This window comes from Kogia breviceps, chromosome 3 (assembly GCF_026419965.1).
Source record: "Kogia breviceps isolate mKogBre1 chromosome 3, mKogBre1 haplotype 1, whole genome shotgun sequence".
In the NCBI taxonomy this organism is placed as follows: Eukaryota; Metazoa; Chordata; class Mammalia; order Artiodactyla; family Physeteridae; genus Kogia; species Kogia breviceps.
The window spans coordinates 74,154,122-74,180,050 of record NC_081312.1 but is presented as its reverse complement, the minus strand read 5'-3'; the positions used below and the strand labels follow the sequence as shown (position 1 = coordinate 74,180,050).

General features: G+C 51.3%; 4 protein-coding genes across 8 annotated transcripts in view; 2 read left to right on the top strand and 2 right to left on the bottom strand.

Annotated features, from left to right (window-relative positions):
• Positions 1 to 736: 736 nt before the first annotated feature.
• On the bottom strand, positions 737 to 3,996 carry CBLN3 (cerebellin 3 precursor). The gene is made up of 3 exons (XM_059058506.2): positions 2,832 to 3,996; positions 2,419 to 2,538; positions 737 to 2,079 (listed from the first exon to the last, which is right to left on the bottom strand). Exons 1-3 carry the CDS (start codon positions 3,129 to 3,131, stop codon positions 1,882 to 1,884), a joined length of 618 nt encoding a protein of 205 aa, XP_058914489.1. The 5' UTR covers positions 3,132 to 3,996; the 3' UTR covers positions 737 to 1,881.
• A 22-nt stretch (positions 3,997 to 4,018) lies between these two features.
• KHNYN (KH and NYN domain containing) lies at positions 4,019 to 12,819 on the top strand. 2 transcript variants are annotated; one of them, XM_059058446.2, is made up of 8 exons: positions 4,024 to 4,293; positions 4,952 to 5,172; positions 5,986 to 7,106; positions 7,265 to 7,395; positions 7,482 to 7,578; positions 10,410 to 10,517; positions 10,726 to 10,827; positions 11,367 to 12,819. In XM_059058446.2, the coding sequence occupies exons 2-8, from the start codon at positions 4,972 to 4,974 to the stop codon at positions 11,617 to 11,619; spliced, it is 2,013 nt and encodes a 670-aa protein (XP_058914429.1). In that variant the 5' UTR covers positions 4,024 to 4,293; positions 4,952 to 4,971; the 3' UTR covers positions 11,620 to 12,819. The 2 variants fall into 2 exon arrangements, with proteins under 2 accessions (XP_066884747.1, XP_058914429.1); XM_067028646.1 differs by lacking the exons at positions 10,410 to 10,517; positions 10,726 to 10,827; positions 11,367 to 12,819 and adding an exon at positions 8,540 to 8,764 and having other exon boundaries at positions 4,019 to 4,293.
• Positions 12,820 to 14,146: 1,327 nt separating this feature from the next.
• Positions 14,147 to 17,286, bottom strand: SDR39U1 (short chain dehydrogenase/reductase family 39U member 1). Of its 4 annotated transcripts, none has more exons than XM_059058479.2 (6): positions 17,151 to 17,286; positions 16,749 to 16,855; positions 16,574 to 16,656; positions 16,100 to 16,221; positions 15,163 to 15,306; positions 14,147 to 14,888 (listed from the first exon to the last, which is right to left on the bottom strand). In XM_059058479.2, exons 1-6 carry the CDS (start codon positions 17,164 to 17,166, stop codon positions 14,476 to 14,478), a joined length of 885 nt encoding a protein of 294 aa, XP_058914462.1. In that variant the 5' UTR covers positions 17,167 to 17,286; the 3' UTR covers positions 14,147 to 14,475. The 4 variants fall into 4 exon arrangements, with proteins under 4 accessions (XP_058914462.1, XP_058914464.1, XP_066884748.1 ...); XM_059058481.2 differs by having other exon boundaries at positions 17,179 to 17,247; XM_067028647.1 differs by lacking the exon at positions 16,574 to 16,656 and having other exon boundaries at positions 17,151 to 17,172.
• A 151-nt stretch (positions 17,287 to 17,437) lies between these two features.
• LOC131753330 (cathepsin G-like) overlaps positions 17,438 to 25,929 on the top strand; it is a 68,124-nt gene continuing 59,632 nt past the window's right edge. The window contains exon 1 of the mRNA XM_067028644.1: positions 17,438 to 17,551. The gene's annotated coding sequence lies outside the window, so the exon portion shown is untranslated. The remainder of the gene's footprint in view (positions 17,552 to 25,929) is intronic.

Sequence of the window (25,929 nt, the reverse complement as noted above, 5' to 3'; positions counted from 1 at the left end):
TCACCTTGGGCTTCCCTGGTGGCGCAGTGGTTGAGAATCCGCCTGCCGATGCAGGAGACACGGGTTCGTGCCCCGGTCCGGGAAGATCCCACATGCCGCGGAGCAACTAAGCCCGTGAGCCATGGCCGCTGAGCCTGCACATCCGGAGCCTGTGCTCCGCAACGGGAGAGGCCACAACAGTGAGAGGCCCGCATACCGGAAAAAAAAAAAAAAAAAAAAAAAAAAAAAATTCACCTTGTTCCAATTAACAATATTATTTTCCTTTTGATTATCAAATTGTCACAGAATGTCAATTTGTGGAAGCCTATTAAAATTCGTTCCTTTGCCTTCTCAGCTCTACCCTACATTTAAGAAAGTATCTTTGCTTTTTGTCTTCACCAATAGGTTCCAGGCCTAGAGTTATTTATGACATGGAGCTATTCTCCAAGGGACCTTGAGTCCTTTTAAAGGGGAATAATATTGAGGCAAAGATTCAGGTGCTAAGAATGCATATCAGATTTTTTCCCGATGTTGTTTCTATGCCGCTTTAGTGACAAAGTTTGAAAAAGTTATTTCTTTTGAAAACCACAAATTCACATTGGTATTTCCTATTTAACTCAGGCACTACCAAATCCTTTTTGACTCTGACATACAGTTTTACATTTATTTTCCGTACAGCATATCTGCTTATACCCTGTAACCCCTGAACCCAGTTGTAATATCATGTTCTCTCTTTAGTGATCCTATAGGGACTCACTGAGCATCATTCTCTAATTACTTTATTGATAGATTCATCCATGCTGGGCCAATGGGACACAGAGGTGAGACAGAGTTTATAATACTGGCAGGAGAGTGGTTGAAAGGATGAATTATGGAACCCAAGGAATTTTAAGGAGGAGGATAAGACAGCACAAGGCAGGAGAAAGAAGAGAGGTTGTGGGATAGTGTGGGACGGGTACAGTGAAGGTCCCTGAGAGAGCTGGGCGGAAGGAGGTGGTGGTCAGAGCATGAAGTGATTGAACTTACTACAGAGGTGGAGCAGTTCTAGGAGGGGGCCGCGGTCATTGATGTGTTCCATGCCTGGAGATCTACAGTTGCCCACATGTGACCTACTTCCACCTCCAGCTGCCAAAGGAACCTTTGTATACCCACTCTCAGCCAAAGCAAACATACACACCCATGTCTTGGGTGTGGAGATGAGGGCCAGAGTCCATCTGGGATCTGCCACAAATAGACGCCCAGTTCACCGTCTGCTGGCTGCCCCAATGTACATGAAAAATGTATACTGTGTTCAGGCTGGGTGCATTCCCCCTTCCTTCCGCACCAGCCACAGGCTCTGGGCTTCTCTGTGGCCCTTCCTGTGGGGAGTTCTGCTACTGGCTGAGTCTCCCTCCTGCTCTAGTCCACGCAGTGCTGGCTCAGCTTCTGACTGTGCTGGCCGAGATCTGTGATGCTGGCACTCCTCACAGGAAGGAGCCTGCTGGGTATGCTGAGGCTGGTCCATCTGGTCCCCTGTAGGGGCCTGTCAGGCTCACCTGTACCACCTGTTCCCAAATAGCACTGAGCAGGAAGCTGGGTTGGAGTTGGGGGACAGGAGGAGCAGAGTCTGCAAAGTAGCACAGGCCTCCCTACCTGCCAAACCCTGCCCTGATCCTACGGCTGCAGGCAGAAAGAGATGCAGTGAGAGGCAACTGTGAGGGGTAGGTTAAGAGGGGCAGGTCCCGAGACACCAGAGCTCTACTCTTCACCTTGGATGTTTGGCACAGGGTCCCATGCAAAGACGTGGAATAAAGGCAGCCAGAGGGAGTCTCTCTCTTGCCCTAAAGATTCTACTTCTGGGGCAGGAGAGGGCAGAGGGCAGGGGTCAGGGGCTAGATTTCCATCCTTGAAAGGCTTGAGTCCTCAGAGTGGGAAAATGAGGAAGCCAGAGAAGCTTGAATATTTCCAGCCACCCAGCAGGTTCCCTCGACGCAGGCGCAGAGATACCCGGTCCCCGGGGTCCAGAGGCAGTAGCACAGAGCTGGTGGCTGCCTCCCGGGTCACGTCTGGGTCGTTGGCAAAGGCCGAGATGACAGGCCATGTGTTCAGCATCAGGCTCACCTGGGGAGGGGAGCCCAGTTAGCACCTCTCCCCAGTCCTTGTCCCAGGACCCCCACTTTCCTGAGGGCTTCCTTCCTTCTCTGCAGCCCCAGAGGGACACTCTGGAACCTGGGAACCTGACGCTCAGAGCATCCTCCTGGGAGGGCTGAGAGGTGGCCAGTGTTGGACTCTGTGCCTCCTTCACAGTCTCTGCTAGGCAGGCCCTTTCCCGCTTTGCTCCTGGCCCCCCAGGATGCAGGCCAAAGGAGGTCTGCCTGGGGATCCCCTGGGCTTCACTTATTCCCCCCTTCCCTTCCCTTCCTGAGCCGGGGATGGGACAGGGCCTAGGGTTCAGGTCACCTGGACAGTCTGGCGGTTGTACACCTTCACCACATGGAACCGGAAGCTGTAGACGCCCCGGAGAGGGGCCACGAAGGAGCCTGAGGCCCGGTCAAAGCCACCGCCCTCGTTCACCAGGACCTGTGAGAAGCGACCCTACTGAGTGGGGCTTGGGGATGCCTGGGGCTTGGGGAAACCAGGATTGGGGGGAAGGGGCAGTGACTAAGGAAAGGAAGGGGTGGCAAATAGACCAAACAGGAGGAATGCACAGATTCAAAAGCAGTGGTGAGAAAGGGCAAGGAGGGTGTAGTGGGAGTGAAGGGAAGGGAGACGGGCAGCAGGCCTGGCGACAAGTGGCCACAGCAGGGCTGTTTCCTTAGCAGCAGAGTGGGTTTGGACAGTGATTCCAGGTCTTTGCAGGATAGAGGGATTACCTGGTCGAAGTATATGGCTCCACTGGTGCCATTGCCGATCTCCCCTGCTGGCTCGTGGTGGTGGCTTCGGACTGCAGCAAATGCCACTCTTCCAGGGGGCGCCTCTCCCAGGGCTGCTCCCCCTGGCCCCCCTGCAGCAGCTCGGCTGGGCTCACAGACCACCAGGCACTCACCTTCCAGGAGGACTGGCTCTGTCCCCTCCTGGGCCCACCCGGTCCTCAGGGCCAGAAGTGTCAGGGCCAAGGTCAGCCCGGGGCTGAGTGAGGGACCTGGTGGCCAGTGTCGCTTTGCTCCCAGCATGGCTGAGTGGCTCTGTGACCCACAAGCCTTCTCTGTCTGCTCCTTGGTTTTGCCCACCTCTCCTCCAGGCTCTCACCACCCCTCACCCTGCTTCTCAGCCCTCTCTCTGGGACTCATGGTCACCTGGTCTTGGCATCTCCCTTTCCACCCCTCTCTGTGCCCCACGACTCTGTCCTGCCTCTCACTCCTGCTGTCACTGCAGTTCCTGCCTCCTCGGCAGGGCACAAAATGACAGCAGCTGGGCTCTGGGAGGGAGAGGGGAAATGAGGCAGCCATACAGGAGGGCTACAGCCAGAACCCCAGGGCAGCCCCTCCCGAGAGCACGGAAGGCTGGAACTGGGACGACAGAGAACATGGGTGTCTGTGTGAGACTGTGAGTTCTTGTATGTGTAGGTGTGTGAGTGTGTGCGTATGCGTGAGACAGCTCCTACAGCTCCTCCCCTCACTCCTCCCCTCTTCAAAATCCCTCGCCAAGTCAGCAGCCCTCTTAGCAGCATCTTTTCCATCGTTGGAAAAAAGGGAGTGTCCTTGTGTTTTCCCCGCAATTGTTTTGGTGGAAAGTGCTTGGCCCAACAGTGTCACTATCCTGTGACCCTGGGCCCGTCTCTTTCTTTCCTTGGTCTTCTATATCTTCATCCGAAGGGACTGCATTAGTCCCTTTAAGGCGCTCTTCACCTCCATCTCTCCATGAAGTGGTTCCTCATTCCTGAGAAACAGCTGCGTGGAGCGATTGAAAACTCAGAAGAGAGCGGAGACGTGACCCCGCAGTCTTGGAGCAAGAGCGGGCGAGTGGGCGGGGCCGGGGGGCGAGAAGGCTGAGGGCGGGGCCGGGGGCGGGGACCCGGCTGGGGCCTGGGCCCGGGCCGAGGCTCCCGCCGCGGGCGGGGAGCAGCCTGCAGCTGGCGGGGGCGGGCGCGCGCCGGGGCTTGGTGCAGGCCCAGCCCCGGGAGGGGCCCAGCTGACTCCGCCCCCGGCCAGGAAGTGACAAAAAACTCTTCGTGATGTGGGGAAGAGAGGTCCCCGTTGGGTGAGGAATCGGGAAGGCCCGCCCAGATTCGGGCCCCCCGCCCTTCTTCCCTGGGCCGGGGGCGCGGGCGAAGCTGGGGCCGGCGGGCACCGAGCGGCGCCGGCGGGACTGAGGCCGCAGCGGGCGGCGAGGCGGGTAGGCGCACTCTCCCCCGCGCCCGGGCCGCGGGAGCCAGAGGCAGCAGTACAGAGCGCAGTCGGGGGGCGGCAGCCGCCAGCGGCTATGGGCGGGGCCCTGTTCGACCACTGGGCCCCGCGTGGGGCTTGTGGCGCGACCGAGGGGTACAGCAGACGGCGGAGGAAGGGGGAGGGGTGGGAGTGGCTAGAACTTTGGAAATGGCTGACAAGGGACCCAGACGACAGTCCAGTTCAAGCCCTGGTGAGGATTCATCTTTAAGAGGCCGTCTTGGACCCGGAGATTGAAGAGACCGGGAGGAGAGGGACTCTTTCGTCACCTGTCCCCTCCTTCTGGCCTCCAGACCCAGCTGGATCTCCCCCCCCCTCACCGCCCCGCCCCCGCTTCCTGCTCAGGGCTGTGGTCATTTTCCAAAGGCCACACACCCATCCCAGAGAGTCAGCCTTGTTTATCCATGACTTGTCTCCGGAGAGAAAGCCCCTGTGTCCAGATAATTTGACATTACCTCCCTATCCCCAAGATGGACTGAAGTGCTGGTTACCTCTTGGGTTTACCAGTTTGATAACTAGGTGCGACCTGTTGATAGCTGGTGTAGGCCAGGAGACCAAATTTGGGTTGAGGGGACATTGAGGCTCTGAGCTGCTTTCCCTCCTTCCAGGGCTGGGCGGCCAAGGAGCCATGCCTACCTGGGGGGCTGGCTCCCCGTCCCCTGACCGTTTTGCGGTGTCTGCGGAGGCCGAGGACAAGGTGCGGGAACAGCAACCCCACGTGGAGCGCATCTTCAGGGTGGGGATGAGCGTCCTCCCGAAGGACTGTCCTGAGAACCCTCACATCTGGCTGCAGCTGGAGGGCCCCAAGGAGAACGCCAGCAGAGCCAAGGTGAACGCCTCTCCCTGACCCTTCCGGGGAAAACAATGACTCCCTCCCCCGAGGAGGCAGAAGAGAGGAGGGGCTGGGGAGGATCTACACTCTTTGCTTGTCTCACTGGCCCTGAGCTTTGAGGAACTTCCAGACTCTCTATTTGTCAAGAGTTTTGGTTTCATTTCTGCTGCGATGACCCAGATTCTGCCTGGGCTTGGAGATAAGTGACTCAGTTCAAATCAGTTTGTACTGTTTGGGAGAGAAGAGATAATCTGGTTGGGCAAGCAGGCCCCACCAAGGAATTCACTGTGGGGTGGGAGGCCACACTGATTCCTTTGGAGTTAGTCAGGACTTACAGTAAGGCACGACCAAATACCATCCTTGTGGTCCTAGTTTGTTTCCTTATCTATAAAATGTGAATAATAACAGTATCCACCTCACTGAACTTATTGTAAATTAGATAAAGCATGTAAAGCGGGAGTTCAGTAAAAGTTATCAATGATGATCATTATGATGGAAATATACATGTATACACACACATAAATGTTTAGAAGAGACAGCCTTTCAACCAATTAATTATAACAGTTTCTTAAGTTGAGGCAAGTTCTAAATGGAAATTCAGCCACAGGCTGTCAGCTGAAAAGGCAAAGAAGTGAGTTTCTCGATCCCCTCTTAACCGCTACGTTTTTCAGGATCTGTAGGGCTCCACTGCTCTGCTCAGGCATCCTGGAGCTCAGAGGAGAGCAGCGGCCCGGAAGGAGCTATTGGGCCACTTAGGATTCCAGCAGCCTCTTTTTTTTTCCTACCTCCCCTCCCCACCTTTTCCCCCAGGAGTACCTGAAGGGTCTCTGCAGCCCAGAGCTACAGAATGAAATTCACTACCCACCCAAACTGCACTGCATCTTTCTCGGAGCCCAGGGCTTCTTCCTTGATTGCCTGACTTGGAGCACATCAGCCCACCTGGTGCCGGGGGCGCCCGGCTCGCTGATGGTCAGCGGTCTGACCGAGGCCTTTGTCATGGTCCAGAGCCGAGTGGAGGAGCTGGTGGAGCGGCTGAGCTGGGACTTTCGGCTGGAGCCATCCCCTGGAGCCTCTCAGTGTGCTGGAGTGCTGAGAGAATTCTCTTCTCTGCTGCAGTCCCGGGGGGATGCCCACATGGAGGCCCTGCTGCAGCTTCCCCTTGCTGTCCAGGAAGAACTGCTGAGCCTGGTGCAAGAGGCATCCAGGGGGCAGGGGCCCCAAGCATTCCCGTCCTGGGAATCGGGGAGCCCAGGTCTTCTGGGTGCTCAGCACCAGGGAGTCAGGAGTCCCCTGAGTGACAGCAGGGAGTCTCTGGACACAGGACCTGCAGGGTGGCAAGAGTCAAGGGGAGAGAGACGTGCTATGGAGAAGGAGGGGACAAAGCACGGTGGTCCCAGGGAGATGGATTTGGGGTGGAAGGAGTGGCCTGGGGAAGAGGCCTGGGAGAGACAAGTGGCCTTCAGGCCACAGTCAGGCGGAGAAGAGGCAGGGCAGGCAGTGCCTCTGAAAGGGAAGGCCCTGGGGAAGGAGGGGGTGCCTCAGGAAAGGGGAAGGTTCTGGGTCCAGGGCGAGCCTCCTGGCACCCAGGGCCCCTGTCAGAAGGCAGCTCAGTCCCGGGGAGCCTCCCTCCTGCAGCGGCTCCATAATGGGGAAGCCTCACCTCCAAGAGTGCCCAGCCCCCCACCAGCGCCTGAACCCCCATGGCACTGCGGAGATCGAGGGGACAGAGGAGACAGGGCAGACAAGCAGCAGGTCGTGGCTCGAGGTCGGGGGTCTCCGTGGAAACGAGGCACCCGGGGGGGTAATTTGGTGACTGGCACGCAGCGTTTCCAGGAGGCCCTCCAGGACCCTTTCACCCTGTGCCTTGCCAATGTGCCGGGCAAGCCAGACCTCCGCCATATTGTCATCGATGGCAGCAACGTGGCCATGGTGTGAGTACCTGGTGGGGCTGAGAGTCCTGGGGAGGGGGATGAGATGACGAGATGGGCAGTTGCGTTCACCTTGGGGATATGTGTGAAGTGGGGGACAGTACAGCTAGGCTGCTAGGCCCCCCCGGGGGCCCCGGAATGCTGACCCCTTTCCACTACAGGCATGGCCTCCAGCACTACTTCTCCAGCCGGGGCATTGCCATTGCTGTGCAATACTTCTGGGACCGTGGCCACCGTGACATAACTGTCTTTGTGCCTCAGTGGCGTTTCAGTAGGGACTCCAAGGTCAGAGGTGAGTTGGGCCTGGTCTTTTGTGTCCGGGGATGGGCCCTGCTTCCACCTTGAGGATAACCCCATTGTGTTCCTCTGTTTCTCTAGAGGGTCACTTCCTGCACAAGCTGTATTCCCTCAGCCTGCTCTCCCTCACTCCCTCCCGGGTCTTGGATGGCAAGAGGATCTCTTCCTATGACGACAGGTACTTGCTTCTCTCTTGGTCACAGGCTCGACATTCAAGGAGCCAAGTGGGAGACTGAGGGAGAGACAGAAGCTCCTGACCCTTCACACTGTAAGCCTGAGTCGTGGGACAAGGGTCAGTTCTCCTCCGTGTGCCCCTATGATTGGGGAGGTAAACCTGCCCTGCAGGCAGGATGAGATGGATGGTGGACAGTTCTGTTTGTCTACTCATCCTTCACTTTTCACTCATCAAACTAAAGGATGCCTCATATTTATATAGTGCCTTACTGTCTAGAAAATACTGGTTTAATGGAAAGATGGGAAAGCCAATGACATGAATAGCTGACAAATGCCTCTTACAACCTGGATGTCCAAATACATAGAGAAATTCCCCAGCCTTCTGGAAAAACCAGAGTAAATGTTCAAAATAACTATAAATGAAGAAACGCATTCCATGCATAGTAAGACTGTACAAAACATGGTATAATAAAAGACAGTGAAAGATCATGGGTCTTAGAATTTGCAGGTCTGGATTTGAGTCCCAGTTTGCACAGTCATTGACTGTGGAGTCTCTTAGTGGATTAATCACTTTGTCTCAAGGTTCTCTTCCATTCATTCATCCTCCTTGTGAATGTCAAAAGAAGCTAAGGTATGTGTTTGTCTCACTCAGGGTGCTGGGCAAGAGGGCAGTAATATTGCTTAGTTTTTCATGGATCCAATCAAGTGTGGCAGAGGGTCTTACCTCTGTTGTACAGAAATGGAGACGGAGGGTCAGAGTAGTTAACTTTCTTGGCAAAGGCTATGAAGTAGCAAAGGGAAAATGAGAACTTAAAGCTGCTAGCTGGTTTAACTGAAAAACATGGGCCACATTCCCTCCCCAGTGTGCACACAGTGTGGGAGATGGGCGGATTTTAAAAGCTAACTAACCAATTTAAAAAAACTACTGACAAGTTCTTTTTTTTTTTTTTTTTTTGTGCGGTAAGCTGGCCTCTCACTGTCATGGCCTCTCCCGTTGCGGAGCACAGGCTCCAGATGCGCAGGCCCAGCTGCCATGGCGGCATGTGGGATCCTCCCGGACCGGGGCATGAACCCGTGTCCCCTGCATCGGCAGGCGGACTGTCAACCACTGCGCCACCAGGGAAGCCCTGACAAGTTCTTTATTCTCTAGGATTTTCGGTTTTAAATTAAAAACAAGTTTCCAAACTGAAGTGATTATATATTTTGTTTTTTCAAATACTTAGCTCTTACTCCCTAACAGGAAAATGGTATACTACAAAAAGTTCACGTTCTCCTGATGCTATTCTGTTTTATGTCTAGATTTCACAGGTTATCTGCACTATGGAATCTCCTTTACACACCAGCACTGACACAGTTAAAACTGAAGGTTGAGTCAGTTGTAATAAATTTTGAAGGCACATGTCTGTACAGTTGTGTACATCCTGATAGGCAGACAGCGCAGTATGAATTTGGAATTTTGCCTAGTTACAGTGAAAAACACAGTGGCACGTAGCACAGGCCTACTGAATACTGCGGAACAACATATGATGTAACGTGATAATAGTAAAATATGCTTAAATTGAAAATACCTTTTGTACATTACATGATACCATATACATTTTTATGTCATCTTCTTAATTTGTTTCCCAGACAGAAACTCAGAACCAGACACCTGTCACACCGAATCCTGATTACTAGTCCCCTCTATACCACACTGTCTTTCAAATATTGACTGCCTGCTTAGTACTAGGTGCGTGGTGGCCTGCCTGCCGAAGGAAGCAGGAATGCAGGGAATCAGGGAAGACCTGATTCTCGACTTCAAAGAGCCCAAAGAAACTAAACCAAACAGTACAGAATGGAGAGGAAAGGGATCCCCCTTCTGGCTGGGGTTTTGTGGGAAGAGAAGGCTTTGAGAGTTTTTGTTGATTGATTGACAAGGACACGGGATGCGTTGGAGCTCTAGGTTTTAAACCTGTTAAAAAGGACTCACTCCATGAGTCCTACCCCAGTCCTGTGGAATCAGAATTACTAAATTGGGGCCCAGGCATCTATTTTTTTAAAGTCCCCTGGTGATTCCATTCATCAGTGAGGTTGGGGAAGCACCTTCCAGATGGAGGGAACAGTTTGAGAAACATGGAAGTCGGACAGTACGGGGCATGTTTGAAGAACAGGGTGTAATATGATCATTGATTTTGGCAGGAGCTGAGTACAGTAGGGAGTATGGGGCGAGATAAGGCCATAAGAGTGGCTTGGAGCTGGGTTCTAGACGGCCTTGGCTGCCAGGCCTGGACATATGGAAATATTCGGCAGATAAAGGGCAAGTTTGGAAGACTTTTGTGTATGGAAGAGCATGTTCTCTTGGGGGAGGTCAGGAGAGACTGGAGGGTGGTTAAGTGGCTGGGGGCAGGGGACCCCCTCATCAGGAGGCTATGCAGTAGTACCATGCTTGCAATGTCCAAGTAGGTCAGATGGTAATGGTGGGACTGGAAAGGAAGGAAGCAGAGTGGAAAGCCTTTCAGAGGAGGAGCATGATGGATCTGTGACTGATTCATGGGGGCACGGTGGAGGAACACAGAGCCAGAGCCAGATCTTTCTGTCTCATACTAATGAGGCACAAAGTGTTGAGTGGAGGATTGTGGTGACTTGAGGGGATGCTATTGGGGAACCACGATGGATTCATCTTTCATGGGTTTCCTTTCTAACCCATGGCACCTGTATGCAGTCAGTCACCTGGTGGCTGGATCAAGGTGAGGGGGCCGGATCTCCATCACCAGAAGTGGGTCACGGGAGTTGATAACGCTCTTTGGGGCTGGGACCTTGGAGAATTCCAATTGGATGCCGTGGTTTTCGTGACAGGTTCATGGTGAAGCTGGCTGAAGAGACTGATGGGATCATTGTCTCCAATGACCAGTTCCGGGACCTGGCAGAGGAGTCTGAGAAGTGGATGGCAATCATTAGAGAGCGGTGAGGGAGCCCTCCCCTGAGCACAGGGCACGGACTCAGACCTTTCTCTAAAACCAGCACTGCTCTGCCACCGGGTGAGGACTCTGGGAAGGGGCTGACATTACTTTGCGAAGGATGGTAGCTGGCAGCTTCTGATGGTGTTGGTCTTAACTGTCCGGGAGGTGGGCAAAGGCCCCTCTGTGACCACACATTCTCTGTGCCCATCCAGCCTGCTGCCCTTCACCTTCGTGGGAAACCTCTTCATGGTGCCTGATGACCCATTGGGGCGAAATGGCCCTACACTGGATGAGTTCCTGAAGAAGCCAGTCAGGTAATGCCTCAGACTCTCCTAGGCAGCCCTGGCTTTTGCTCTGCAGGGGCCTTGCAGGCCTGGAGAATTGGGGGAAGAATGACCTCAATCTGGGCCAGCGTTATTCTGTAGTAGTTCAAGTTGCCTTGGGCTTGGCCCAAGGAATCCTGACTCAGACCCTCCTGGCTGGGAGGGAAACTCCTGTTTCCTGTTTTCCCTAATCAGTGTGTTGGACGGAGTTATTTGGAAGGTGGTTGCTTTTACTTATAGCCAGCTGCATTGAGCATGCCCTCTGTTGGACATAAAGTGATTAATTTATTAGACTAGAACTAGATAGTGGCAGGTTCACCTTCCAGGTTCCAAAGGAACAGGCCATCTTCCCTTCAGAAGTGGGTTGATACTGCCCCTCAGTGGTCAGTTTCTGGAACTTCAGGGTCACTCCCCAGAGCCCAGACTAGGCAGGGCAGTTAACTGGGAGTGGAGAGCAGGGAGGCCCACTGGGCTCTAAACTCCCTCGAGGATGCTCATCAGCTCATCCTGTTCCCTCTGCTTCTTCCCAGGGCACAGGTGTCTTCTAAGGCTCAGCATTCTGCCAAGGTCTCCACAGAACACAGTAATCAGCAGCAGGGGAGAAAAGAAGAAGAAAAAGGCAGTGGTGGCATTCGGAAGACACGGGAGACAGAGCGGCTCCGGCGCCAACTGCTGGAGGTGTTTTGGGGTCAGGATCACAAGGTGGACTTCATCCTGCAGCGGGAGCCGTACTGCCGGGACATCAACCAGCTCTCTGAGGCCCTGCTCAGTCTCAACTTTTGAGCCTCACCTGTCTGAGTGATTGCCACCCCGTCAGCTCCAGCCTCATCCAGCTCAGCTCACTCTGTGAGGGTCCCCCTGCTGCTCACACCCTGACCCCGTCTCACCCTGAGTTGGTGCTTTGTGTCAGGGAAGCACCAAGGAAGCGCATTTGTGTGTGGGGAATGCTCTTGCCTGGGGCACTTTGGGGACAGGTCTGTAAGGTGACCTGATCTCATCTTGAGTCAGGACCTCAACCAGCTCTCAGGAGGTTCTGCTCAGCCTTAATTTCTTAACCTTGCTTTATGCAGGGTTTCTGTAGGGAATGGGGGCTGCTGGGAAGGGTGGGTCACGGAGATGGGGACTGTCGGCCCCTCCTCCATGCTGAGCTGGGGATGGAGGGTAGGGTGGATGGGTGGGAGGGGAATGTAGAACAGGTGGCCAGGAAGCTAAGCCTTTCCTCCTCCTGGCTGCTGCTCTGATGGCCAGAGGACAGGACGAATCCCAGGCCTGGCTGGGCTCCTGGGCGCATCAAGGGGAATGCTGGGCCCTGGAAAGGCTAGTATTACGGGGTCTGGGTCACAGTGGGGCAGCAGGGGTCTGGTGGAGAAGGCAGAGGGAGACATGGCTTCTGGTCTCAGCTATGCCTGCCTGTGACCTTGATTGATCTTGGTCTTTACTTCCGCCTACGAGTCAGGGGTAAAAAAGCCTGTTGGAAGGAGAGATGAGAACGTGGAGGAAAGCTCCTTGGAGGAAGGGTACTTGGACCAAGCCTCAGGTGTGTCTGTCTGTGGTTGCACAGGCTTCCTAACCAAAACCTCACTTTCAGAGAGCTGAGGGTCCCCTGTCCCCAGGACCCATGCCCTAGATTTTTTAACACTGCACCCTCAGTATAATGTGCCCTATAATGGCTGCGTCCCTTTTGGGCAACCACCCCCCAAATCCACACTTACAAAATGGTTAATTAGGGGTGACTGTTTGCATTACCAGAAAACTCTCAGGGTTCCTTCCTATCAATGGCAGCTCTCCTGTTGCATTCAGGTGTTTGTTTACAGTTGAACGAATGTGTCAGAAAGTCCGCAGTCCCCGGTTAATGCACTTGCTCGAGCGTTGAGCAGTCACCAAACCAATGAAGCCATGTTCTGCGAGGAAAACGTTCATGTGACCTGACCCTAGCATCTTCTTTACAGAACATATATGTTGCATAAAGCGAGACCCACTTCTGCTCTGTGTGTGCGTGTATGCGGATGGGAGGGTTTATAGAGTTTGTATCTAGAGGAACCAATCTGGAGAATGAAAATTGAAGAATCAGAGTCAGAAGGTACTTGACTGGCCACCGGACCAGCTGCTATCACCTCAGGACATTCTCTTTCCTCCTTGATTCCTACAGGTCGTTGTCCTGTACTTGCTTGAAGTCCTCCTGTACCAGGGAATTTACTGCCTCCGAGGCAGCACATCCATCCGTGGACAGTACTAGTCAGTCCTTCCTTTAGTGCATCCCCAAATATGCTTTTCTGTTACTTCTACCTTTGAGGCCAGTCATTCCGTCAGGAACAGTACAGAGCCAGTCAACTTCCTAAAGAGTCCAAAAGTCTGTGCTATCTGGGCCCTGCAGCAAGTCCCTGGACATGGCCCTCATTTTAGGCTGATTTCTGCTCCCTCAGTGGCACAGGGAGTTGAAATCACCCCAGATCCTGTATCAGCAACTATAGCATGTGGAGCTGAATGATGATGGAGAGGGTCCTAGGGTCCCAGTGGCTTTGCCCCTCCCCACTGGTGAGGTCTACCACTACACTGCGCTGAGCTGGGCTGGGGGCAGGCAAGTTGGAGAGGTTAGTCGCTAGTCGGGGTGGTAACAGTGATTCAAAGACAACCCATAGTCCCGTCAGAAGAAAGGAGATTGGGGGCTAGGGGAACTGCTTCTGGTCAAACTGTGGCAGAAACCAGGGTCGCTAAAAAGGGAGACGCTCCTTGAGGAATACTTGGGACTCTTTTTCCCTGAAAGGATTGAATTTGTAACATTTGATAGGTTCCTTGTGCCTTTCACTTTCAATGCTGGTGGGTATACGGTAGGCTCGAGGTATCTTCTGCCCTCTTGTGCTAGGGATCCTGGTTGACTGAAGTGGCCCCAGTCAGATGAGAGGCAAGTCCTTATCTTTTGACAGTCCTAAGCTTTGCACAGCTTTGTCCTGCTGCAGCCTGATGAACTGGGGCCAGTGTGTGATTGCTTTATCAGTTCACTGCTGTTCAGTGACAGACTGAAGGCGGTCCTGGACTTGGACCTTGTCCCTTCCTCTGCTGGCATCCTTATGGCACTGCGTGAAACAAGTATGCAGGGTGACCACAGAGCCCACTGGAAATGGATCACCATTCTTCTTGCCTCTACCTCTGTCATAACCTCGTGCCTCAAATTTGTTGCCAGCTCTTTTGGCAATGGCGGGACCAAAAGGGAGAGATGTTGCACATTATAACTTTCAAAACCCCATGTAAAGTAAAGGGTCTTCTAGGATGGCACTCCTTGAAATAAATTTCAGAATCTAGGCCAAAGAGATGAGCTAGAGCTAGTGAGATAATTTATTGCCTAAACTGCGGAACATTCTCTACACAGCAAAAAGGAGAAATGGGCCAGGAACAGGACATGCAGGGAAACCTAACTTGAGAATTTATTTAGGAGCAGTTGAAGAGGTTAAGGTCCCAACTTGAGACTGCAACCTTGAAACAGCCGACAGTCTCCCAGTTAAATAAGGTGAAGCAACAGGACAATGAGAAAGAAAGCGGACTCCCTAAGAACTAGATGGAGGAGAACCTGAGCTCATAATTTCTCTTTAGGAAGCCCCAGCTGAGGGACAGGCCTCAGGCCCTTCCTTGAGCCTCCCCCACCTAGGCTATGACTTCCTTCAAGGCAGCCCCCAGCTCTGGGAAGGAATACTGGTAGCCAGCAGCCAGTGTCCGCCTTGGGACCACCTTCTGGCCCTCCAGCAGCATGATGGCACGTTCTCGTCCGAAGACGGCTTGTACCACAGTGCTGGGGAGAGGGATGAAGGCTGGGCGGCCCAGGGCTGTGCCCAAGGCCTGGGCAAACTCAGCGTTGGTAGTGGAGGAGGCTGGAGCCACTCCGTTCAGGACCCCTTGCACGTGGCTTGCTTCAAGGGCGTGGGCTAGGATTCCCGCCAAGTCTCTGATGTGAATCCAGGGGAAGAACTGGTGGCCTGAGCCGATGGGGCCCCCCAGGCCCAGGCGGAAGGGCAGCAGCATGTGACCAATGGCACCGCCTCCACGGCCCAGCACAACCCCTAGAGCAGGTAAGAAGGATGGTACAGGAAGGCCCCTCAGCCTCCAGGCAGTCCCACTGTTCCTCCCTGCTTCCCCTTCCTCACCTTTTCCCCATGCTGACTTTGCTCTGTGGCAGGTAAGGGGTGTGGCTCTTTGGGATGTCCTGCCCTCCCACCTGTAGGTTAGCTAGAAGTGGAGGCATCCTCCGTAAGCCCAGCTCCCCTTATCCCCCCACCCTCCCAGCCCAGAGAAGACATTCCAACCCTATCTGATACCCAGGCCCCTGGTTCTCACCGGAGCGCACCACCACTTGCCGTGTAGAATCTCCAGGAAGCCTTGCTGCAGCTTCCCATTTGGTTACAAGGTTGGAGAAAAAGTCAAAATCCCCTCCTGGGCTGTCCTCATCGTACTCAGCAGTCAGGCTGGGCTGGTAGTAAGCTGCCGGTGGAACAGCACTTGTTTGCTCTGCGTGTCCTTGGTCCTGTCTGGCCCTTTGCAGTCAAGGCTCCCCTTGGCCTCGCCCTCCTTGGCCCTTGGGATCTCCCCATGGGAACTCAGAGCCATGGATATTTTCCCCTTGATCTTCTCCATGAGCTGACCTGTTCCAGCCCTGGAGTCATTCTTATCTTTAGTTATGGGGCTAAGCTGAGGTGCTAGAGTGAGAAGCTAAGAACAAAGACTTGGGTGCCAGACTGCCTGAGTTTTAATCTCAGCTCCACCATTTATTAACTCTGTGACTAAAGGCAAATTATACATAACCTCTCTGTGCAGAATTTTTGCATCTTTAAGATGGGAATAATAGTACCTACCGCATAGGTTTCTCGTAAGGATTAAATGTAATATGTACAAATCACTTAGAATGGTGGTGTGTGCGTGCGTGGGCGCGCGCGCGCGTGTGTATATATATATATTTTTTTATTTATTTATTTGGTCCCAAAGGTAAAATACAAGAATCAAGAATTCTGTTCCTAAAGAACTGTGCTATAAGAAATAAGGGACCTGGAAATAGGTGGGACTTTCCCTGGCACTGGGAGCAGTGCCACTCCCCTCACTTTCTCTGAGGTCCCCATTTCTCAGTGAAAGTACACAAAAGTCAGGAGAAATATGCATGGAATGAGGGCCTAGGTAGTTCCCCTGCTTGGAAAAGACCAGCACACTGGGGCCTGAGCTGCCCCTCACTGTGCTCCCTCCTTTCCCTGGCTAGTCTAAGGGTTGGTGGTGTGGGACATACCTACACCTGTGACTAAGACCCAGGCCTGGGGGGACTGTGGGGCCTTGGCAATGGCTCTAGCCAGCATTTGGGTGGTCTCCAGGCGGCTGCTGAGAACCTCTTTTTGGAAGGCTTCATTCCACCTGCAGGAGAAACGGGAAATAAAATGCCACTAAATACATGTACATACCCTTCCTTTCCTCTCTTGCCCTGGGGCCCATCCATATCCGTTTCTAATAAAACCCTGCATTGCTGCTTAGAGGAATGGTCCATCTCTTCTGTATAAGGAAAAGGTACATCTACTTTGGGCGTCCTGAGTGGGGAGTAAGGTCCACCAGCTGAGCGGGAAGAAGGGCAAGTGGGGGTGGAGGAGTCCGGGATATGGGCTGAGTTCTCAATCTGGCAGTCCCATTCTCCACAGCCCACAGGTTCTCCTCAGAGTCGGCCATCTCCTCCCTCCGCTCTGAAGGATGTCAGCTTCAGGGCCCAGCTGACCTGCGAAGAGGGTTGAGGATATTCTCTCCCGCCAGATTGACGGCGGCATCGCAGCGGGGCAGGCCCGACGTAGCGAGCTCATCCTGTTGGAGAAAGCACACAGTGCCCGCGAGCCCTCGCCCTGCGCCACCAAACTAGGCCCCCCGCCCCCCATGCTTCCAGAATTTGGACATACCCACGTGATCCGACCGGGCCCTGGCTTTCGGGAGACCAACGTCACTTTGTGGCCCCTGGCCTTCAGCAGCTGGGTTAAGGCTGTCCCAATGAAGCCCGTTCCGCCACCTGATCAGAAAGTGAGAGGTGTTTATCCTCCCGGGGGCGCCTTCCGTCCCCACGTGGCCCCCTCTTCCGGTGCCCTCCCATCTGACGCCAGACTTCTCCCCTCCTCGCCCCCTCCCCGCGATGCAGAGGTGACACAGGTCACAGAGCTTAGGGAGATTCGGCTTCTAGGGCTCTGAGGCCAAGGCCAGGTTGGCTGTGTCCTCTCTCAGAAACGGCCTCCTAGCCCTCAATTTCTGGCTATGTTTTCTTTGTATAAACCGGCCTCCTCCCACTCCCCCTTCCTGCCCTCCCTTACCCACAAGAACCCTCATAGCGACCAGGACCTAACGCGCCTGCGCAAGATTTAGAGTCCACTTCTAGGACGACTGCAGTCTTCCTGCGCATGCGTCTTTCGGGGAGCGCCCTCCACTTGTGGGGCGGGCAGGACTGGGCGTGGCCCTGCCTGGCGACCCGGAAGAATTCGTAATGAAGGCTGTGTATTTCGCAGCAATGAGAGGCGGGGATCTTGGCAAGGAGGCCGGGGGGTGGGGAAATAGACTGAGGGGGCGGGGAAAGAAGGGGAGAAGGTGGAGGAGGGAAGGTTTTTAGTGTAGAAAAAAAACCTTTGACCTAAAGCCGGAAGCTGCTCAGTCCTCCGAATTCTGGCTGTCTCTCTTCAGTTTGGTGGATATGTTTTACAAGAGAATCCGTCCAGAGGTACAATGGATTTTCTCTCTACCCGGCCTATTATTTCACCTTTTCTTCTCCCTGTTCCGGCTCCTTCCTGTCGGCATTTAAACGTTCTCAAATTCCCCTCGACTTAAAATAACCCTTCTCCAGCCCTCTTCCTCCGCTAATGTCCTTTCTTTTCACCTTCATAGCCAAACTTCTTAAAAGAGTGGTGTCCCTTTTCTACTTCTACTTCACATCCGTCTGACTTTGCCTTTATCATTCATTGCCCCTCTCGCCAATATCACTAATTTCCCACGTGTCACCAAAACTAATGCCGAGTTGTCAGTCGTTTTTCTTGACCTCTGTATCACTGGACACTTGCTGACTCCTCCCTCCCTTTGGAAATGCTCTTTTCTCGGCCTCAAGGAAAGCCACACTCTCTTCTGGGTCTTTCGCCCAGCTTTATTCAGTCTGTGTTGCTTGCTCCACCTCCTCTAAGGTCTTACAAATGTTGGTATTCCTCAAAGCTGGGTCCTACGGATCTTCCTTTCTTCCAATTGTGTACTTTCTCCCCATAATCTACCTCGGTGAATTCGGTTACCAGTTTTTTCAAAGAAGAGTTCCCGAATCGCCTATGAACTATAGGAGAGCCTCAGAGCTCCTGAATCCTATAAAAACTTCCCACTGGATATATCTTCTTGGATATCTAAAACCCTTTTGATTTTACTTGCTAAATATCTCCCAGATCCATCTATTTCTATCTCTGCCACCATGACTCTTCAAGTTATTATCCTCTTTGGTCTATTTTCTGCAACAGTCTCTTTAATAGATTTCTGCTTCTGCATGTTTTTTTCTCTCCAAACTGTTCCACACACTGCAAATGGAATGATCTTTTAAAAAGTATGTGGAGAAATTCCCCGGTGGTCCAGTGGTTAAGACTCTGTGCTCCCAATGCAGGAGGCCTGGGTTTGATCCCTGGTTAGGGAACTAGATCCCACATGCATGCTGCAACTAAGAGTTAGCATGCCACAAATAAAGAATCTGCATGCTGCTACTAAAGATCCTGCATGCCGCAACGGAGCTCCCACATGCCGCAACTAAGACCCAGCGCAGCCAAATAAATAAATATTTAAAAAAAAATATATATATATATAAATATGTGGGAGGAACACTTTTTGGCATATGTATCCTGAAACACTCCCGTTACAAATGGATATGCTGGATAGAATTGAACACATCTTCACTTAAATGCGTTGTCGAGTTAGCTAGAAAATAAAAGAACTCTCCAGAGACCAAAAACAAAGTGTACTTTGGGACTGAGGCTATCTTGTGCGTTGTCAGTCAGTCTTTGTAACCCAGAGGCCTGGTTGACAGGAGACAATACCTGGGACAGTGCGGGGGTGGGGAGCTGTGGGGAGAGGGGGAGGAGAGCCTGCTAAATCAGTTGCCTTTAGACCACAGATTCAGGAGGGTGGAGGTCCATCAGTATCCTTATGCAAGTGAGGTGGGAATCCCTTCCAGAGCTTTGTGCCCCTTGTAAGAGGGTACATACATAGGGACAGCGCTCTGATCCCAGCAGCCACTCCTCCTCCCCTGGGAGGCTGATGGAGAGCAGGTTTGTAATGCCTTAGAGTCTTTTTACTCTGGGGTTCTGGAGATGGGTGGGTCAGCTTCTCCCTCCTCCTCAGCCTCTCCTTTGACAACTGATGTAGTTAAGTTAAACTGTTCGCAGATCTCAAAGTCCATCTGACACTTTGGCAGTTAAAATGTACAAATCCGAGCCAGACAACAAGACCTGAGAAGTTTCTGTCTGCACATCTGGGTGTAGGGGCAAGTGCAGCTGGTGCCCTTCAGGAAGACAAGGGTCCCTCTTGAGTCTATAGCAATCACAAGGACTTCTTTCATTGAAATGGGACAGTTTCCCCCACATCTGCTTCCTGAAACAGCAAAAGGAGTTGAGCACAGTCCCTCTGGGTGGTTAGGCCATCACTGTGGGGCAGGACAGGAAGCCAGGACTCAGGGAGGGATCTTCCTCTCAGCATGGGCTGGGGCAGGGCAGGATGAGGGCTTTGCTGGCAACTCTACACCTTCCCCCATGCCCGCTCTGTGTGAATGCCCACTGCTTCATTTTGCTTGGGCAGATTTTTACAAATTCTCTCAGGCTCTGGCATGTAATTTGCTAAATGCTATTCACATCATCATTTCACATAGTTTCTAACTAAAGTATGCTAAGACCAACCAACCAATCAACCAAGATCCTAACATGGAGACCCAACAGATAAAGGAGCCTAGAACCCCTCTGGTCCCCCTGTTTAACATAGACTCCTTAGACCCCAGAGTTTGTGGAGATAGAAGTGAAACCAAGCAACGCAGATTGGGATTTGAACCCACGTGCCAGGACTCGAAGCTGGCCAAAACCTAGATTGGGACTTGAACCCATAGACTTTTTTAAAAAAATTAATTAATTAATTTTTATTTATTTTATTTTTGGCTGCGTTGGGTCTTCATTGCTGTGGGCGGGCTTTCTGTAGTTGCAGTGAGCGGGGGCTACTTTTCATTGCGGTGTGCGGGCTTCTCATTGCAGTGACTTCTCTTTTTGTGGAGCACGGGCTCTAGGCTCCCAGGCTTCAGTAGTTGTGGCGTGCGGGCTCAGTAGTTGTGGCTCGGGCTCTAGAGCGCAGGCTCAGTAGTTGTGGCGCACGGGCTTAGTTGCTCCGCGGCATGTGGGATCTTCCCAGACCAGGGATCAAACCCGTGTTCCCTGCATTGGCAGGCGGATTCTTAACCACTGTCCGACCAGGGAAGTCCCAGTTGCATTATAGTTTAAATTTGTATTTTCCTGATTACTAATAAGGTTGGGTGCCTTTCATATGTTTATTGGCCATTTGGATATCTTATTTTGTGAATTTCCTGTTCAAGTCTCTTGTCAGTGTTTCTTTAGGGATGTCTTATTTTTTTTCTTATTGATTGACAGGCATTATGTATAAATTCTGCATGTGAGCTCTTTGTTGGCATATGTGCTGTAAGGATCTTCCTCCACTGGGTGGCTTGCCTTTTCACTCTCTTAAAGATGTCTTTTGATGAGAAGTCCTTCTTGTAATCCAATTTATCAAATCATTTTTCGTTTAAGACAGTAATTCTCAACTGGGGGTGAATTTCAGATAAAATACAGGACCCCTAGTTAAATCTGAATATCAGATAAACAATGAAAAAATTTAATTATTTCCCAGGAAATTTTGGGGGCACACACTATTTTTGTTGTTGTTGTTGAATCTGAGATTCAATTCTAACTGTGTGTTCTGTCCCCCGACACCAAACATGGCAACATTTCCCCCAGGGGACATTTGGCAATGTTCCGGAGACATTTTTCATTGTCATAACTGGGGCAGTGGTGGTGGTGCTACTGGCATCAGTGGGTAGAGGCCAGGGATGCTTTTAAACATCTTACAATGCATGGGACATTCCCCCACAACAAAAATTTATCCTATTCAAAATATCAATAGTGCAAGGTTGAGAAACTTGTTTTAAGGTTAGTGATTTTTGTGTGCCTTGAAGAAATCTTTCTAAACCCCAAGGTGATAAAGATACTCCTGTCATATTGTCTAGAAGTTTTATTATTTTACTTTTAATGGGTGGGACACCTGGAACTGATGTTTGTGTGTGTGTGAGATACGGGTCAAATTTCATTTTTCCCCATGGATATTCAGTTGACCCAGCAATATGCACTGAAATGAGTGTCCTTTCCCACTGCCCTGTGATGCTATTCACATCATCATTTCACATAGTTTCTAACTAAAGTATGATAAGACCAACCAACCAATCAACCAATCAACCAAGATCCTAACATGGAGACCCTTTGCCATAAACCAAGTGTCCATGGATGAATGTGTCTTTTTCTGGACTCCGTTCTGTTTCATTGCTCTAATTGTTTGTCTTTGCATCAACATCAGATTGTACTAATTATAGTAGATTTAATAAATCTTGATTTTGGGGGGTATCTTAGTTTGGGTTTTCCCAGAAACAGACCCTGATAACAAAGACTTGAGTGCAAGTAATTTATTTGTGATGTGATTCCTGGAAGGGGTGTGGCTTTAGGACTGTCAACCAAAGACATGAGAGACAACAGGCCAAAGGACTCAATGGAAGGTTCTCTCAGGGATTGGGTGCAGACAGGAAAAAGGCCCTATTCTCCACTCACCTCTTTAGATCCACCCTCCTCCCTGCTCTGTTACCCACCTTTTGCTTCATTTGTATCATTTTTTTTTTTAGATTCCACGTATAAGCTGTATCATATGATATTTGTCTTTCTCTGTCTGACTTACTTCACTTAGTATGATAATCTCTAGATCCATCCATGTTGCTGCAAATGGCATTATTTCATTCTTTTTAATGGCTGAGTAATATTCCATTGTATATAAGTACCATATCTTCTTTATCCATTCCTCTGTCGATGGACATTGCTTCCATGTCTTGGCTATTGTAAACAGCACTGCAATGAACATTGGGGTGCATGTATCCTTTTGAACCATGTTTGCAAAAAACAGATTTTAGTTCGAGAACTTTCTAATCTGAATGGTTGGAAAGTGGAGTAGCCACCTTGCTTGGTGATCACCAGATGAGGATGAGGTAGGAGGATTTAAGCATTTGGTTAGAGTGGCGGGTGGGTAAGTTAAGTTCCTTTGAGTGAATTTTCTAGTTCCTAAGAAGACCAGTGACAGAGAGAATAGAACCTTGGTTAAGGGTCAGAAACTTTGTATGACTGTAGAAGTCCTTTTACCTTTCTGGGTTCTAATTACACAATTAGGACTTTGGATTAGGTGATAGCAATGACAGCTAACTTATATTGAGCTCTTCTGTGTTTTAAGCAGAATGTTGGTTCATTTAATGCTAACAACAACTGTATGAGATGGGAACTATAATTACCTGTATTTCAGACATGAAGAAACCAAGGCATAAAGACATTAAGTATTTTGCCTATGGTCGGCACATAGCTACTAAGTGGTAGAGCTGGGATTTGAACCTAGGCAGTCAGTTCCAGAGCCGGCATGCTTAACCACTAAACCATACAGCTTTTCAGCAATAAGTCTTAGTGTTCCAGCTCTAATCATACTGTGATTTGGGGGTTAAACGAAATAATATTTGTGAACTTTGCATTATTCTATACAATTGACACAACTTCACATCTTGTACTTTTTTCAAAATGAGATTATTACATAAATCAGGCAAAGCCTAGGGCTTCCCTGGTGGCGCAGTGGTTGAGAGTCCGCCTGCCGATGCCCGGGATACGGGTTTGTGCCCTGGTCCGGGAGGATCCCGCATGCCACAGAGCGGATGGGCCGTGAGCCATGGCCGCTGGGCCTGCGCGTCCGGAGCCTGTGCTCCGTGGCGGGAGAGGCCACAGCCACAGCGGTGGGAGGCCCACGTACTGCAAAAAAAAAAAAAAAAATCAGGCAAAGCCTCATAGACTGTGAGCTCTGATAGGGCAGGCACTGAACCTGTCTTATTTACTCTTGCCTCCCTGTGCCTGGGACACAGTAGGTGCACAGCACGGTTTGTTTATGGATTGAGGGCAGGGCCATGGCAGAGAGGCACATTTTTGCTCAAAAGGTGGCCAGCTGGGGGAGTCCTAGCCCCAAGTCTGGGGCAGGCTGAAGGAAGTCGAGGCTGCCTAGTGACTGGACTTCCAGTGGGCTCTGAGTCCAGTGGGAGGCTGGGCTGGATGTGGAGGGTTGGGCTGCTTTTTTTTTTTTTTTTGCGGTATGCGGGCCTCTCACTGTTGTGGCCTCTCCCGTTGCGGAGCACAGGCTCCGGACACGCAGGCCTAGCGGCCATGGCTCACGGGCTTAGTTGCTCCGCGGCATGTGGGATCTTCCCGGACCAGGGCACGAACCCGTGTCTCCTGCATCGGCAGGCGGATTCTCAACCACTGCGCCACCAGGGAAGCCCTGGGCTGCTTTTGAGATGAGGCCCTGTCTAAATCAGGGGTCTGATCCCCTCTCAGCCAGGGTAGGGGCCATTGCCCCACTAGTGCCCTACTTCCTCTCTCCGCTGTGCCTCCCCACAAGTGCTGGGCATTGTTGAGGTCACACAGACTTGGACTTGTAGGGTGAGTGCCAGTGCTTCCCTTGGGACCTGGGCTGGACTCTGATGCACCTGGGGACCTTGAGGACTGCCTGCCCAGCCCTGGCTGGCACTGAGCCTGCTCTTCCTTGGCTATGGGCTGACGTTTTTTTTTTTTTGTCATGGATAGAGAACTTTATTCAATATTTTATAACAATCATAATGACAACAATCAGTAATAATAACAGTAACAACCACAATAATAACGACTAACAACATTGATGATGATCAATATAATGATGATAATCATAATAATATATTATAATTTGATATTACAATATCAATACTTATAGGCAGATAGGCCAATCACACATTCCTCTGTGAGTGAATGACCAAGTGCCCTTATTGAGACTCATGGGTTGTTTTGGCGTCCGAATCATAGTTTTTCACCTTGAATTGGGCTATGTGAGGACAAAGGCCAAGCAGCCGAAGGAAAAAAGCGGGAGGAAAGGAAAAAACAGGAGGAAAGGAAAAGCACTGTAAGTTGAGTGTTGAGCAAGACGGGGACTCCTGGGAAGACATAGGAGGTGAAGCCTGGCAGGGAGAAGAGACTAGGTCAAACAAAACCTGCCTGCTTGCACCTCCCCATCCTCTGCCCTGAGCTTGGACATCTGGCTCTCCAAGCCAGGTGGTGCTGGCCTCCCTGGAAGAAGGTGGGACAGCCCCCCGCCCCTCCCAGGTTGACTTCCATGGAGGCATAAAGTAGCCTTCCAGCCGCTCTTGGTTTGCAGCTCTGTGCGAAGGCCATTGGCTGCTGACGGCACCGCCTACAGCAATCATTACCTGCGTCTCTTATGGTGATGCACAGAAATGTCTTCCCACCAGATCTAAAATGGGAACCAGGTAACCTTGCAGTGCCTGGAATGCCTGTCTTCTGTCACCATCCACGCAACGTACAAGCTCTTTGGTTGTGTCCCACGCTGTCTTGCCTGCTGCTCAGTGGTGCCATCTGCCGGACATGTACCCCTTCGCAGCCCTCTGCATTTGGAATGCTCTATTCCCCAGTAAATAGCTACTCGACACCTGTCTTTTGCGTGCTTTATTATTATCAAATATGCACGCAGATAGTTAAATCGTTAAGTGATTCTGCAAGAACGTTTATGAAAATACTAGCCCCATTCCCCTCTTGATTTTTTCCCAATACCAAGGGCTGTCATCCTGGGATCTCTCTTCACTTCTTGGTTTATTCTCTTGTGTTGGTGGAGCACATCCTCCAGTGCTGAGAAAGGGGGCTGGGAACTATTTGAAAATGTTTTAATTTTATGCTGACACAAACTTCTCTCATTCAGGTGTTGAATTTACTAGACTGGTGCTCCAATTTTCTTTTTATTTCTCTAGTTTTTGTCAGTCTTTTTTTTTGCTCTAATATCTGGGAGATTTCCTTAGGTTTATCCACCAATTCTCTATATCAGGCTAGATGGTGAGGGCGCCACGGTAACCAGGGGAATGACGGGAGGCAGAGAGGGAGGGAGACAGCTCCCATTGTCTTAGGTGAGGCTCAGCCCTGGGTGGAGGTACACTGTTTAGCCTCCTCACTTCTTTTTTAAAAATTTAATTAATTAATTAAATTTTTGGCTGCGCCTCATGGCACGTGGGATCTTAGTTCCCTGGCCAGGGATTGAACCCACGCCCCCTGCAGTGGAAGCGTGGAGTCTTAACCACTGGACCGCCAGGGAAATCCCTAGCCTCCTCACTTCTGTCCCTGCCTTTTTGGTAGAACCAAGGGAAGCTGTCTGCTTTGGACTGTAATTGTGTAGTGTTTGTGCTGGGCAGGTCCTAGGCTGTTCTTTTCCATGGCATGGGGAAATCCTCTTATATTTGGGCTAATTCTTCTGCAGATGTTGTAAAGTTTTCCTTCCTCTTATCAAACCCCAGCATCTGACAGCTGGAGCCATGACTTTCTCTGCATCTCTGAATCAAATCTGCACTGGTGGTTGATCTTGTCTTTTCTGGGTGAGCTGGTTGAAGAGATCAGTGTGGCATCAACAGCTTTTTTCACACTCTGTGTCCAAGAAAAGCTTCTTATTTTCTGGGCTCATGGCCCGGGGCGGACCCAGACACAGCCTTCAGGGCATCTTTAAAGTTCTCCCATAGGTGGTCCCTCCCAGCCCAGCCTCTGGACAATCCTGAGGAAGTCTACCCTCCCCCATCTTCTTTTCTGGACAGCATGGCACTGTGTCCTGTGGTTTCCCTGCTCCCTGGGGACTGTGCTGTGTATGGGAGTAACAGGGATAAGATCATTCGCTGAGCATCTAAGCAGTTTCAGAAAGCACTTTTGTTTCTCTGCATTTTTCATGTGTTTG